General features: G+C 44.4%; 2 protein-coding genes across 2 annotated transcripts; one reads left to right on the forward strand and one right to left on the reverse strand.

Annotated features, from left to right (window-relative positions):
* Nucleotides 1–191: 191 nt before the first annotated feature.
* On the reverse strand, nt 192–1,218 carry LOC108681329 (41 kDa spicule matrix protein-like). Its single transcript, XM_018170349.1, has 2 exons — nt 1,121–1,218; nt 192–519 (listed from the first exon to the last, which is right to left on the reverse strand). The coding sequence occupies exons 1-2, from the start codon at nt 1,216–1,218 to the stop codon at nt 192–194; spliced, it is 426 nt and encodes a 141-aa protein (XP_018025838.1).
* A 6,308-nt stretch (nt 1,219–7,526) lies between these two features.
* On the forward strand, nt 7,527–13,117 carry LOC108681340 (ubiquitin-conjugating enzyme E2 S). Its single transcript, XM_018170359.2, has 5 exons — nt 7,527–7,550; nt 10,076–10,226; nt 10,646–10,836; nt 11,377–11,505; nt 12,097–13,117. Exons 1-5 carry the CDS (start codon nt 7,542–7,544, stop codon nt 12,229–12,231), a joined length of 615 nt encoding a protein of 204 aa, XP_018025848.1. The 5' UTR covers nt 7,527–7,541; the 3' UTR covers nt 12,232–13,117.
* Nucleotides 13,118–14,572: the final 1,455 nt, after the last annotated feature.

Genomic DNA, 14,572 nt, shown 5'->3' on the forward strand with positions numbered 1-14,572 from the left:
ACAGCAACGTGCAACTCCACGTGCCTCTATAACAACGTNCAGTTCACGTGTCAGTCGCTTTACAGCAGTTCACGTGCCAGTCGCCTTACAGCAGTTCCGTTTTCACGTTCTGAAGGCGGCTGGCCAACAGCCACTCCTTCACCCAGAGCTCAAGCGGGCAGCAACAAAAATATTAATTACTACGTTGAGCACTAATGGCGAGCAGGCCTAGGTCGTGACAGGCCTGTGTCGTGATCGAGCAGGCCTGGGCCGTGGCCGAGCAGGCCTGGGTCGTGGTCGAGCAGGCCTGTGTCGTGGCCGAGCAGGCATGGGTCGTGACTGAGCAGGCCTGGGCCGTGGCCGAGCAGTCCTGGGTCGTGGCCGAGCAGGCCTGTGTCGTGGCCGAGCAGGCCTGTGTCGTGGCCAAGCAGGCCGGGGTCGTGCCCGAGCAGTCCTGGGCCGTGCCAGAGCAGTCCTGGGTCGTGCCCGAGCAGGCCTGGGTCGTGGACGAGCAGTTCAATTACTCGTGGCCGAGCAGGCCTGGGTCGTGGTCAACCCGCCAAAAGATTTAATGGGGGCTTGATTTTTATCACCCCATTATTCTGAAGAGCGACGTCCAACTAGCAGGTACGAACCCCAAAACATTGATGATGACTGCTATCCCGCTGACCAACCCACACGAAGTTCGTCTGAACTGCGACTAGGGTATTAAATAAATATGATTATTATTGGAGCGGATGGAGGAATCGATAAACAAACATACGAATAGGCAAGTTGTTGACCCGACAGCAGCAATGGCGTCGCTACATGATGGATTTAAGAAAATATTGCAGTACCTGCACGCGGAGCCCAAGCTGGACCTGAAGCAGTTCCAGGCTCGACTTTCGCAATAAGTTAACATTTTATTATTTTGTGTTTAATAACGACTGACTGACGAACAAATTCACGCCCCCGATCTCTGCCGCGTCTTCGTCGTGGGGGTACCCTGGCCGCCTGCGCGTCGGCCGGTTGCCTGGCATACTCGTGGGTCAGGCCAAACGGCAGAGGCCCCCCCCGCCCGGATCGCTACCGGACCGAGGCTCCTTTCTCATTTTTTCCCCTAAGGGTAGGGGAACCTCGACCTCCCCTTCCCCCTACTCACATCTTTGGCCGCCTATCTTTCCTGGGGCACCTCATGCCCTCCTCTCTTCCCATCTTTTCTTCCTCCTCGTCCTTCTTCTTCTGACCCAGGGTATCCATCCCAACCCTGGCCCGCACCCCTGCTCAGTCTGCTAAATTCTTCCGCTCGGGGTCCTGACGGCCTCACGGTTCTTCATCTCAAGCACCTCGGCCGGCGTGGCCTCCTGTTCCTCAGCCACATTTTCAACATCTCCGTCTCCACAGCCTCTATCCCATCCATTTGAAAAAATTCAATAATTATTCCAATCCTCAAACCGGGCAAACCTGGTAACCATGGCTCCTCATACCGCCCTATCTTCCTCCTCTGCCCTGTAGCCAAGATCCTAGAGCGTCTTGTGCTCCCTTACATCTTGGGATCTCTCACCACCGTCCCCTTGCAACATGGTTTCAAGCCGGGACACTCCACTGACACCGCCCTCCCCCGCTCGCGCACCAGATCGCGACGGGTTTTAACTCTCTGCGCCCTCCAGCCCGCACAGTCGCCGCTGCAGTCGACCTCTCGGAGGCCTTCGACTGCGTCGACCACCCTCTCCTTCTGAGCATGATCGCGGCCTCGGACCTACATCATGACATGGTTCGTTGGCTGTGCTGCTACCTTAGAGGCAGGCAGGCATCCTGCCTCTACCTCAGAACGCAGCCGCCTATCAGAGCAATTTACTTCGGAGTGCCCCAGGGCTCGGTCATCTCGCCGGCCCTCTTTAAAGACTTCATCTCCGATATCCCAGTGCCGACCCCCAACATTGCCTCATATGCGGACGATCTTACCATCTTCGTGTCTTCCCCGAGGCTCGACGCTGCTGAGCCTGAGCTCGCTGTGCTCCTTCGGAAAGTCTCGGATTGGTCAGCTGCCAAGAAACTGGGCGTGGCTAATGGCAAGTCCTCGGTCACGCTCTTCACCCCAGACACCCACCCCCAAAATCCTGGGTGTCACCTGGGATACGCACTTCACATTCTCCCCCCATGCAAGAGCCATCGCCACGAAAGCGACGGGTTCTCTTCGCATCCTAAAAGCCCTTGCTGGTACCAACTGAGGCTTCTCCAAGGAGGACATTATTTCCACCTACCGAACCATCACGCGCCCAATCCTCAACTACGCGGCCCCCATCTGGTACCCTGTTGCCTCACGTACAGCAGTGGCCAGCCTGCAGACAATACAATACACTGCATTGAGACTAGCCACTGGCTGCCTCAAAATGGCCCCGATCGCCCATCTTCACCACGAGACCGGCGTCCTCCTATTATCCGCGCATCTGGATCTGGCTTGTACCCAGTTCCTCGCCAGCGCCCTCCAGCCCTTCCATACCTCTTTCCGCATCGTTTCTGCCCCCCCCGTGGATCGCACTATGAAAGCCTCCATCCAGTCGAGGTTCGGTCAACTGGTCACACCATTCTTGGGTAATGGCATAATGCCTGCCGAGGCCTACGGAGAAGCAAAGCGGTCCCTCCGCAGGGAGATCGCCTCCCGCGTTGCGGCGACTGACGCCATAAATGCCGTACGCACATAAACGCCCCTACCGCTCCGGCGCTATCCCAGCTCCGCTCGGGATACTGCTGCTCCCTGGCGTCCTATTCCGCCAGGATCGGACGCTCCCCTAGCTCCGCTTGCCCGGAGTGCGTGGACCCCCTCCTGTCCGTCCAGCACCTCTTCGCCTGCCCCGCTTTCCCCCCGTCTCTCAACGTCTTCTCACTGTGGGACAGCCCCGTGGAGGCAGCGGCTTTCCTGGCCACACTCCCTGCCTTCGCCCATCTTCCCCTTCTTCCGGTGCCTGCCCCCCGTCCACCACCAGAGCCTCCCCCGCGAGCGTGACGGTCGCATCGAACAACAACAACAACAACAAATTCACAGCATTCGAGAGCAGATAACTCAGCAACGCAGAAGCAATTCAAGGTTTTCTTTTTTTAACATTCAACTGGAATTAAAACATTCACTTCATTTCTGCCTTCATAGTTGTAGTCACTTGATTTTGGGAGCGCAGCCGTGCACCAACAATTTTGTGCACCAATAAGCCCTGAATCGAACGCCTTGGATCTCTCCGGACACCCACCAATCAACCGTGAAACACTCGGCTTTGTCTTCCTCCGGCCTCGCATGGAACCTGCCGTGCACCACAAGGCCGCGGATCGAGTCTGACATCCGGGCATCGTTAAATTACGTAATTTTACGTTCACCGCATCTGAGGTCAGGTTTCAGATGGCATAGTTTTGTTCCAAAATTTATCGTTCTTCAACAAGTGGCCGTTCGACCGAGGGCTGGTTCGACTCACGGCGGGAACGCAGCCGTGTACCTGTCTCTTATACACATCTAGATGTGTATAAGAGACAGTAATAGCATNCCGCATTCTTGCGGAATCTCTTCTGTCTCTGTTGCAGGCCACGCTGCGGGAGCGACGGTGGCCGGTGAATGGTAGCACCCAATTCTTGAGGAGTTGGGGCGCTGCCTTCACCTGGCTACTGATTTGCTCTTGGGGGAAGGGAGTTAGGGGGGGGGGTCCTTCGGGACCCAAAAAATAAAGCATCCTACCTGCTGGAGAGCTGGCTCGGAAGACTTTCCGTGCCTCATTTCTAGTCTTTTTGAAAGCTCCAGTGCTAGCTTTCCTGCCTTTTTTGGAGTTGCATAATTCTCGCTAGATGATTTATTGTTGACAGAAAACACAATCAAGCTGTGAGTTTCAAAAAAAAGTTCAAGTTGTCTTGGTATTGAGACATTACAGTAACTAGCAGGAATTTTTCGATATTGGCTGGGGCAAGATCTGCCTCGAGACGCGGCCTGTCTGATGGATAGCTAGAGGTCAGCATAGCCCAAGTCCACAGTGCGATTCATATACCTTCCCGTGCGTAACGCAGCCGGGCATCTTCACGGCTTTTGACACAAAGCGCCCACCACAACAGCGCAGTTCTGCCACAGGCCTGGTTCAACAGCGCCGGAGCACAACCGTCCGGAGCGCAGCAGGCCCTACCGCAACAGCTACTCCTAACGTAACTTAACCTAACCTAACCTGCTCCGCCTGTTGCGGTAGGGCCTGTTGCGCTCCGGCCGGTTGGGCTCCGGCGCTGTGAAGCAGTGGCTGTGTTGTGCACAGCGGATTCACTGTTAGCCGGAGTTACCCACAGCTCTTTGATCTGAGGCTATGTGTAGATATTGCATGCTGATGGTTGGCGTTAGGCCCAGGGCCTGTTTACGAGTCAATTTTGTTACTCACGGCTGCGCTCCCGCAGAGCAGAGAGTGGAAGCCCGAGATAGTTTCAGAAAAGACCCATCTTAATGGATATTGTACAGCGCTGAAACTAAAGAAAAACTCTCCACCATGCCATCGGAAACGAAAATTTATGCAATAGAGTTACCTTCAATAAAATTTAAAATAATGCTTCATCACTTACTAACCTAAATTTCATAATTTTTTCCTGTGTTTATTTGGATTTGATAACTTTCATTTCGAAATGAATACGCGATTGAAACATTCATCGATGAGATATTTTTCTGAATATAAAAATCTTTTAAATCTCTCAAAAAACCGGACAGAAGTCATTCAATTCTTGACAGAACAAACGGTCAAACCGTTTTAAGAAAGCTGCTCGGGGGAGAGAAGCTTGAACCGTTGTCGAAAGAGGACGTTCCTGCAAACCTCTCTGTTTCCCTATAATTGTGATTTGTGAAAGTGACTAACGATACCTCAATGATTAATTCATCTGAGGGTCAAGATCTCATTGATCCTGGTGCTTCACCAAACGCATCAGAGTTGACAATGACCGATTCGCAACTCAGACATTTCTGTGAAAATGAGATTATTATCGGAAAAGAAGCAACTCCTTCCTCATCCCAAGATGGCGACTCACCAGAAAGTGGAGCGGCTCGTCGGAAGCGCAAGAGTGCGCCTGATGCCATTGAAGAAATGTCAGGAGATACAAAGAAGCGGCCCAATACTGGAACGATCTCAGCTCCCATAGTGAAATCTACGCAGAGGAATACGAATACCAATGTTGTTGGATCGCAATCATCGCAGAGTTCGCACTTGCCCACCTCAACTGATCAACAAGATTCCTGGGTGGTCCTTATCCGCCCAGCAGATGATGGCTCTAAACGGATGCTGACCTCACCAGAGCAGCTCTGCTCAGTACTGGAAGCACCACCATTTTCAACCATGCGTGTGGAAGATATTCGAGTGAACCGCAGAAAAGGTTTGATTGCCGTTCAGCTATTTGATGGCAGTGAAGAGGATATTGCCTCTCTTTTGCAAATGACTCAGCTTGGCCCATGGTCAGTTAAGTGCTCCCAACCTAATCAAGGGAAGTATTGTTATGGAGTCATCACTCCTGTTGACATTGAAGCTGACATAAATGCCATGGAGAGGAGAGTTCAGGTGGATGGTCCTGGTAAATTTGTCAAGATGGAAAGACTGACCAGGAACCTAGAAGGTAAGCGAGTGCCTTCTACCTCAATAAGAGTGGTTTTTGAGGGCAGAGAGCTCCCCAGTAGAATGAAAATTGGATATATTGCCTACTCGGTCCGCCCATACTCCTTTCCTCCTTTGCAATGCTATCGTTGTCAACGATATGGCCACTCGGCAGATGGCTGTACAAGCAAGAGGAGATGTCTTGTATGTGCTGGGGAACATTACTATAGGGAATGTACAAGTAAACAGCCAAAATGTGCCAACTGTGGTGGACCGCATAAAGCCAACTTCCCAGAGTGTGATAGGGCCCCAGGGCATGCACGACAAGCAAGATCCAAAAACACAAATAATGTGAGTCCTAATCATCTGCCAACAAATTCAGAACGTTTTGAGAGGAGACATGGCCAGGGATTTTTGGGAAAGCGCAATGTGCAAGTGTTGGCTGATGTCCACCATCAGTTGAATAGTCCAGTTCAAGGATATTCTTCTCCATTGTATAGTCAAGTTGTTTCAAGTCAGCCCTTGGTTGATAAATCTAATTGCACTACAGCCACAGCTAACCTCAACCAAGCTCCATGTGTTTCAGCGTGTGAACCAAAGGCATTTGCTCCTGTTGAATTTCTTTCCAGCCTAGTGGGCTGCTTGACGGATTTGTTTTCTCTACCTTTGCACAAGGAATCTCCTTCCAAGACTTGTTTTTTGATAAACCATGCCATTCAAAAGCATTTTGGTGTTACCCTTACCTCGACTTCAATAAATAATATTATTACAAGCTCTGCTGCTGATCTGGAAACCATTGAGAGGGCTCCTAATGTACCTGTGTCATCCCCCAGCCTCAATGTACTTTGCTCTAATGATGAAGATCTTGGCTGCCTAAGTGTAGATGAAAGCTTCAAACTAGTTTCTGACTCAGACTCGGACATGTCTGCAGAGAACGCAGAGGGCAGTGGAGTGAGGGAATCAGTNAGCATCAATGCCCTGGGAGTCCCTCACATTTCTGTGCGTGTGCTTCTCGGTGGAGGCAATTACCCCAGAAGAGTTCAGCACTCCATAGTGCGAGCAACTGCTGCGTATCTCACACAAACTGGTCGTCTAACTACCTTATAGCCAATGAAGAATACTGGACCTAATGACAATTTCCCTCTCATCGCTACACATCATGAGAAACCAACGACAACGTGGAGAGCATGCACCAATGGAAAGAGGAATTAAATTGAAAATGAAAGATGAAGAAATGTTTTAAATAATCATTGCTGAGTCCAGGTGTTACAAGCGGTCGACGCATGACTTCTTCTTCACCTCCAAACCGGCATCAATCAATCAAGAAAGCTGCTCGAAGTTCGTTGTGTTCAAATTGGTTAGAAAGATGCTAAGTAAATGACTGGTTTCATGCGAAACACATTAACGTAGTGGTAGTTTCAGCTAGTGAATTTAAAATAAAACAGTAGAGATCTATGATTATAATCGACAATTTTAAATTTTTAGACAAATTTTATGCTAAATCAGTTTCAGTAGATGTATAGCTATGTTTGCAAAATGAATCAAAACTGATGTTTTTTCTGTTTTAACTTAAAAACATTAGCTATTTTGACTACCTACCAAGATAGACCTACATACACATAGTACACTACAGACTACAGAGTTTGCCTTTGCCATAGAATAGGTACATGTATAGTAGTAGGTACATCAATGATCAACTGAAAATCTGAAATGATTAAACCTTGAAAGCATTGCTTAAAATAAGATTTCTTGTCTTTTTTTTGTGTAGTTATTCAACAATATACAATCATATTCATATGACTGTATTATGACATATCAAATGTTGCAGTCCAGTCTCAAAAATAAATAAGGATACAAATCATACAATTCATTGCAACTTAATCCTCTTGACCAGTTAGCTATTGGCTTTCAACTAGGCTATTCAACATAAATCTCTAAATTATTTATTCTTCATTGGAGTTTCATAGTGAAGATAAAAAATATATTAAAAATATGGCTTCAGTAAGTATCTAAAATTTTATTGTATTTGTTATATTGCTGGCTTTTAGTCTTTTACTAGGTTACTCAATTTCATTCCTGAAATTCCAGACTCCATAGCTTGGCAATGGGCCACTATGCAGAGGGTGGATGCAGCGTCGCCAATATATGGATTTTTAAGCCCAAAGCGTTGCCGGCCATTTTAAAGATGCGTCGCCGGGTAATTTTTAATGAAAAGCCATTTACGCTGAGTAATGACGAACTATTTACAAGCCACGAACTTATTTAAAAGGTTGCATGCACGTGTTACCCCAAATAACTAATTTTACCCTAAAAACAGTCCGATTGTACAGCAAGTGTCAACTGAACATGTAATAAAGCAGTCTGACCGCTCTAATGTGACCGAAACTACGCAATCGAAAAAACGTTGTTTACATTTTTTGCGGGAACTCATCGCAACTGATTTCCGGACAAGCTTCGCTGCATCGTAATCCATCCAACGTACCGGAAACCTTACTTTTTTTCTAAATAGTTGGCCGAAGACTGAGAAATATATTAAATGCAAGAATTTCAATCTAAATGTGTCGGCAAGATCTTCTGAAGGCGAAAATTTGGCTACTGAAGCGTCGCCAAAGATCTTGCTATATTCATCCACTCTCTGCATAGTGGGCAATGGGCATGCTGCAGATGCAAGTTACAGACCTACAGGCAGGCTGGAATTTTAAGATACTAGTGCATAAAGTTGCTGTCATTGTTTGGCAGATATATATCCCTTACCTACCAGCTGTGATTGGTTGACTTACTAAGTTTCTGGCTTGATCGGTAGGTATTCAACATATGAACCACACCACCACTCCTTGAAATTGAAGTGCAATCTTCATTCTTCATCACCGATATAGAATGAAGAAAAGACCAGACATCTCCTTTGTTCCAAAAAGCATTTTGTGATTTTTGAAAGTTTTTCTGTATTTTTTTAATGACTTCTTGGTCATTTTAACACAGCATCATGATTGAAATAAACTTCAAACTTCAAAGTGGTGTCTAGTAACTATATTATGTTTGCCTTGTATAAACTCCATGTTTAACATCAATTTAAATTTGAATGTCAGTATGAATTGCATAGATACAGAAGTTTCCCAGACTGAAATATTAAAGAAAATGTTGGGACTAAAAAAATGATTTCTAAATGCCATGCATATCCATAATGCTTTTTAAGGCCATGACTTTATTTTTGATGTTATTTTTTTCATCCACCAATTCTAAAGTCCATAGAATGTTACTGTTCAGTTCTGTTGATAAAATTAGATTGTTTCTATTGAAGGCTGGCAATATAATTCTAAGTAGGGTAAACGCGGTATATTCCGTCATCATAGGTAATTCCGTCACCTCCAGAGTGGAAATCTAAGATTAGAGGTTCACTTAAAAAAAAGCGTTCCGCCTTGAAAAAAAAAAAACGTTCCAGGCAAGTGGCAACTAGAAACAGGTTTGCAGGTCGTCAGAAATCGGCCTCGGCATGAACGTTACGTCAGGCAACACAGAGAAAATCCCAATATTGTTAATTGTGCGCGTCACTCACGGATAAGCAAGAGGAATCTACTGAAAGACACGTTGTGCTCAGTAGAACACGTTGTGCTCNTAAGATGAGACTAAGCATGTAACTGCAGCACAACTCAAGTAGAAACTATATTCAAAGATTTCAGCAGCTAATTACTTTATATCTAATTAGTTAAAGAACTCTCCCACCTGCTTCCCTTTAAAGAGACATAATGAACGTAAATATTGGCGTACAGCGATGGCAGTGGCACCATTGGAAAGAGCAGAATTCCAGCTTTCAGATGAGCACAAAAACCGGAAAACGCCAAAATTGAAAATTTTAGGGTAGTTGGTCCCCTTAAGTATTGATTAACTCGCGACACAAACAGAAAATTCCCTCTTAACTGACCTTACTGCTGCAATTTTTATGGAAAAATTGCAGATTTGGTGCTTAAATTGAAATTTTTATTCCTGACACTCATTGTACTGTATGGAATTTTTTTCCAGTCTCAAAACCATTGTTGCTACTACAAGAACATGAAAAGAATATTCAATAATATTAATTTGAATTTTGGTCAGAGTTTGGTAGTACTGAACAGCAGAACTTCAACTGCTCTTGAAGTAAATTTTTTTAAAGAGATTTTAGATCAAACCAAAAAACCCAGCTTCTATGCTTCCAAATTATAAATTTAAACTGAGGTTAATCCTTGCTACACTTGTACTGTAATGGTTCATTTATGGCTAATATGGCCCATCTTGATTATTTAATTTTACTTGTTCAGACCAAATTACTATTATGTTGCAAGAGAATTTTTTTTATCATGTACACTGAGATAAATGGTCTTATTGGCTAACCACTTTATTGATTGGGGAGAGAGTGATTGTTTGCATTCAGGATTTAAAGCATAAATAATCTCAAGTTTTTCTTATTCTACTTTTTAAAATATTCTTATTACTGATTGCTTTATTTAATAGTAGATAGCTCCTGCATTTCTGATACCTTTGCTATTGTGCAGTCCAGCAGCAATGTGGAGAACTTGTCACCTCAGACCATCAGAGCCCTGATGAAGGAGCAGGCTGAGCTCACCAAAAATCCTCTCGAAGATATTCAGCTCCACCTCAACCAGCAGGACGTCACTGACATACAGGCCACCATACAAGGACCAGGTCATTTTATAGCAATTTATTTCCAAACTAATCCACTTTCACTATGCAAGGACCAGGTTGTTTGATAGCCATTTATTCCCATATACTAATCCACCTCCACTATACAAGGACTAGGTTATTTGATAGCCATTCTGTATGAATTGACCACCTGTTGGAAACCACTGAATTATTGTGATGAAAGTGACGTTTCAGTCTGCATGCTTGTAGTGTAATAAATGATGGGATATTATGTGACCTCCATTATTTCCACCATATATTCATTTGTTTATTGACATTTTGCAATTTTTTGTCTATTTATTTTTCACTTGCTATTAATCTTATGCGAGACGTGCCCTCAAAGTTTGTTTAAACCAGACGCCACGATGAATGTATCATGGAATAATAATAATTATTTTATTAACCTGCTTCTTGTGTTGCAGTTGGCACACCATTCTCAGGAGGACACTTCCGAGTGAAGCTGGTACTCGGCAAGGACTTTCCAGCAACGCCTCCAAAAGGATTCTTCCTGACACGAATATTCCACCCCAACGTTGCTGCTAATGGCGAAATTTGTGTAAATGCCTTGAAAAAAGACTGGACACCAAGTCTTGGCATCAAACATATTTTATTGGTGAGAATTGAGCCTTTGTTGATCATATGGTTTCATTTGATGCATTGCTTTACTAGCCATTCTCTTAATTTTTCTTGTGTTGATATTGTTAAATAGCCTGGAGCTCTTCTCTTGATCCACTACTCATCTACTAAAATGGTGGCCCGAGTGTGATATAGGTAGCTTTATTCAAGCAGTCAGTATTGATCACTAATTATTATAGCACACAACACTGCGGTTGGTTAATGCATATTGTATTTATGCATCAACTTATCACGTTTTCTCCTGTACCGGAACCGGGCCAGCCTACAACAAATGAGGAATGATTCTCTCGTGTTGTAAGTTGAAATGCTCTCTGATGAAGAGTTTGCTGATTTGCCTGGGTTGAGGTAAGGAAGCATTGATTGTTTCCAGGTTATCCTACTGATTGTTTTCTTTGGGCAGGTTTTCCACTGCCAGCTGATTGTCCCTTCCTGTGTGCAGGTTATCTGCTGCCTGCTGATTGTCCCTTCCTCTGTGCAGGTTATCCGCTGCCTGCTGATTGTCCCTTCCTCTGTGCAGGTTATCCGCTGCCTGCTGATTGTCCCCAATCCCGAGTCAGCTCTGAACGAAGAGGCAGGACAGCTGCTGCTGGAGGCCTACGACGACTACCACGCCAGAGCCAAGATGATGACTGAGATACATGCCATGGTGACTGACTTAGTTAATATGTACAAGTAAACTATTTGAATATAAGGGTGAAGAGTGCAAGGGTAGCCGTTTTGCATTGATGAAGGCAAGCAATCCTTAACTGTTTAATAAAACATTTTTTCTGTGTACGGTATTCAGAACTGTGGCATTCAGCTCCTTGCTATGATGCATTCTATTTCTTAACCTATTTTTACTAGGCGCATCAATTCGATGACATTATCAACTGATTTCTGCCATAAATCTTAAGCCTTAATGAATGTTTGGCAACTTTAAAACTCATTGAACTTGTTTTAAAAATCATGATATGATTCAGAAAAATTCCTTATGTGGCGATCGCCATCATCCTTAAATTAGGTTTGGTACTTTTTACACTTTTGTTCAGTTATCTTCATGCATAGAAAATTACACCGCGGCATCTCTCCTCGCACGTAAACTAAGTTATTGTGTTGAAAGTATCATGTGGGAAAATATATTCACTTTCTGAGTTTCTTTCTTTTAATGGAAAAGCTTGCACTGTCGCGCTAATATTTTCGTAGAAGCCTTGTCCTCAGCTAACTTGACCTCAGCTAACTTGTTCACATTCTACGGCAGAGCAACAAGACGAAGTGTGAAGGCGTTGAGGAGGAACACGAAGGGCCAGCTGCCAAGAAGCACGCGTCTGACAAGGTCGTGGCTGACAAGAAGAAGCAAATTAAGGACAAGAAACGAGCCCTTAAGAGGCTATAACGTGAGCCTTAAAAGGCTATAACGTGAGCCTTACAAGGCTATAACGTGAGCCTTACAAGGCTATAATGCGAGCCTTACAAGGCTATAACGTGAGCCCTTGAAAGGCTATAAAGCAAGTGCTGATGTCTTGAACTTGCCGCAAGCAACAGCAATCAAGCCTTCACCTGCCTGGCATCTGACGTTGAAATAATGTCGATTAAACGATGTTTAATGTTGTTTGAAGTAACGTCGATTGAAGGTTGTTTCACAAAATAAATTAGTTCGTAATATTGTTTCAACGTCATTCGCGTGGTGGGGTGTAGGCTGCTTCATTCTATGGCATTTTTAGTCCATTATTGTCTATGTTTCACTGACATTTACTGATAGTGTTCAGCTAACCTACCTACAACTCATTGTTTTCAGTTCGTCTTACTTCACGTCCATTAGAGATAATATCTTAACTTTTCAGGCTAATATTCTTATGTGAATTGATGCACATGGAACACGATTAGAAAAACTATTTCTGGAAAATGATGAGAAAAAATATTTTCCTCCATGATATTTTAATTTGTTAAATGTCAGTGTTGACCGTTTCATTAGAACTTCCTATGAGTAATTTGATAGCTGTAACCAATTAGTTTTCTCACAACATTGCTCTAGTTTCATTGCAATTTATATCTATGTCTGATGATGCACTTCTCATTATCTGAAGATTTCCCTCAGCCTCACTAAAAATATTCGTTCATTATGAGGAACTAAGTCCATTTGTTCATGCCAGGTGGTATAATATTAGTGAGCTTCGTATCATCATTTTTAATGGACATTCTCCAGGCGTAGGTTTCATTTGAATCACTCCATTCGACTCGACGAATAAGTTTAATTAAACTTTACTACACTCGGAAGTGGAAGAAAAGTTTTTTAATATACCCTATTTATTATGAGCAATTCCCGAATGTAAAATGTCGTTATTAAATTCCTTGTACGGATGATCTGGACTCAACATATGAATGACTTACATGAGATGTTTGTGATAAGGAGTAGGTTTACCTTGGGTCTGTTGTCTGACATCCCCTTGAAAAACAACGAATATTTAGAGGCAATATAGACCGCCTGCATCTCTCCATACCGTGGCAATATAGACCGCCTGCATCCCCCCATACCGTGGCAATATAGACCGCCTGCATCCCCCCATATCATGGCAATATAGACCGCCTGCATCCCTCCATACCGTGGCAATATAGACCGCCTGCATCCCTCCAAACCGTGGCAATATAGACCGCCTGCATCCCCTCCATACCGTGGCAATATAGACCGCCTGCATTCTTCCAACTATTTATACGCGTGCGATTAACGACCAGAGAATTCGTTGATTTAAATTATCAAAGAGTCAGACAATTCTTCAGATGACATTGGTAGATCGAAAGGCATATATCGGGAAGTAGTTTTAGTTTATTAACGACGTTTCGAATGTAACGAACATTCATTTTCAAGTTACAAAGAGCATTAAATATTAACATTTTGGTGGAAATAAGTACATGATATACGTAAATAGGATACTACAGTAAAATTTTGAATCAGAAAATCACTCTGAAAATTATTTCAAAGTTCAGGCAAATCAGGTAGTTAAGAATGAGATAGCAGGCGTCCAATCCGTAGAGACGATGAGGCTAGCCATCTTCGGTCGATTGATGTCAGGCCACTGCTTGATGACAATGCTGGTGGGTTCCTTCAGCACAAAGCGAGTGACGGTCTGGTTGAGATTTTCGCGTGTGATTCACTTGCCCTCCGGGTTGGAGGTAGCTAATAAGACAGCGTCTCGGTGTCCTGGTTGTTGATCCAAAGTGTCCGATGTAGTCCAAAAGATGAAGAAGTCTACAACCTTCTTTGAAGCAAAATTTATAGACCACAACGGCCTCTCGGAAAACTCCCGAGTTTTTGCAAGGGCCATTATCGCGTTTAGTTGGGAGTTTGATGACGTTGTCACGAAGCCTGTTAAATTCATCGCCAATTTTGAGATGAAGTTGCTTATTTGTACTGCTTTGAGACCTGGTCTGGTTGTTAGCTTGTCTCAGGTGGTAGTAGAAACGGCTGTTCAATGTCACAATTGTTACCCCAATGATTCCAATATAATCCAAATAATGAAGAAGTCTACAACCTTCTTTGAAGCAAAATTTATAGGATACATCGGGTCCTTGGAGAACTCTCGCTTCTTTGCAGGTACCGTTGTTGCGTATATTCTGAGTTTTGACTTTATTAAGAGTGTCACGAAGCCTGTTGAATTCATCGATGATCTTGAGATGAAGTCGCTTCTTTGTAATACTTTGAGACCTGGTCTGGTTGTGAGCTTGTCTCAGATCTGAGG

Source organism: Hyalella azteca, unplaced genomic scaffold, assembly GCF_000764305.2.
Source record: "Hyalella azteca isolate HAZT.00-mixed unplaced genomic scaffold, Hazt_2.0.2 contig12633, whole genome shotgun sequence".
Classification (NCBI taxonomy): domain Eukaryota; kingdom Metazoa; phylum Arthropoda; class Malacostraca; order Amphipoda; family Hyalellidae; genus Hyalella; species Hyalella azteca.

Bases quoted from the DNA above. Each gene is read 5' to 3' on its own strand.
- LOC108681340 (XM_018170359.2), top strand. The intron at 10,227-10,645 runs GTCATTTTATAG...CTTGTGTTGCAG, and splicing joins GGCCACCATACAAGGACCAG to TTGGCACACCATTCTCAGGA. The intron at 10,837-11,376 runs GTGAGAATTGAG...TCCTCTGTGCAG, and splicing joins GCATCAAACATATTTTATTG to GTTATCCGCTGCCTGCTGAT.
- LOC108681329 (XM_018170349.1), bottom strand. From the start codon at position 1,218: ATGGATACCCTGGGTCAGAAGAAGAAGGACGAGGAGGAAGAAAAGATG. The intron at 520-1,120 runs GTGAGTAGGGGG...ACCACGACCCAG, and splicing joins AAAGATAGGCGGCCAAAGAT to GCCTGCTCGGCCACGAGTAA.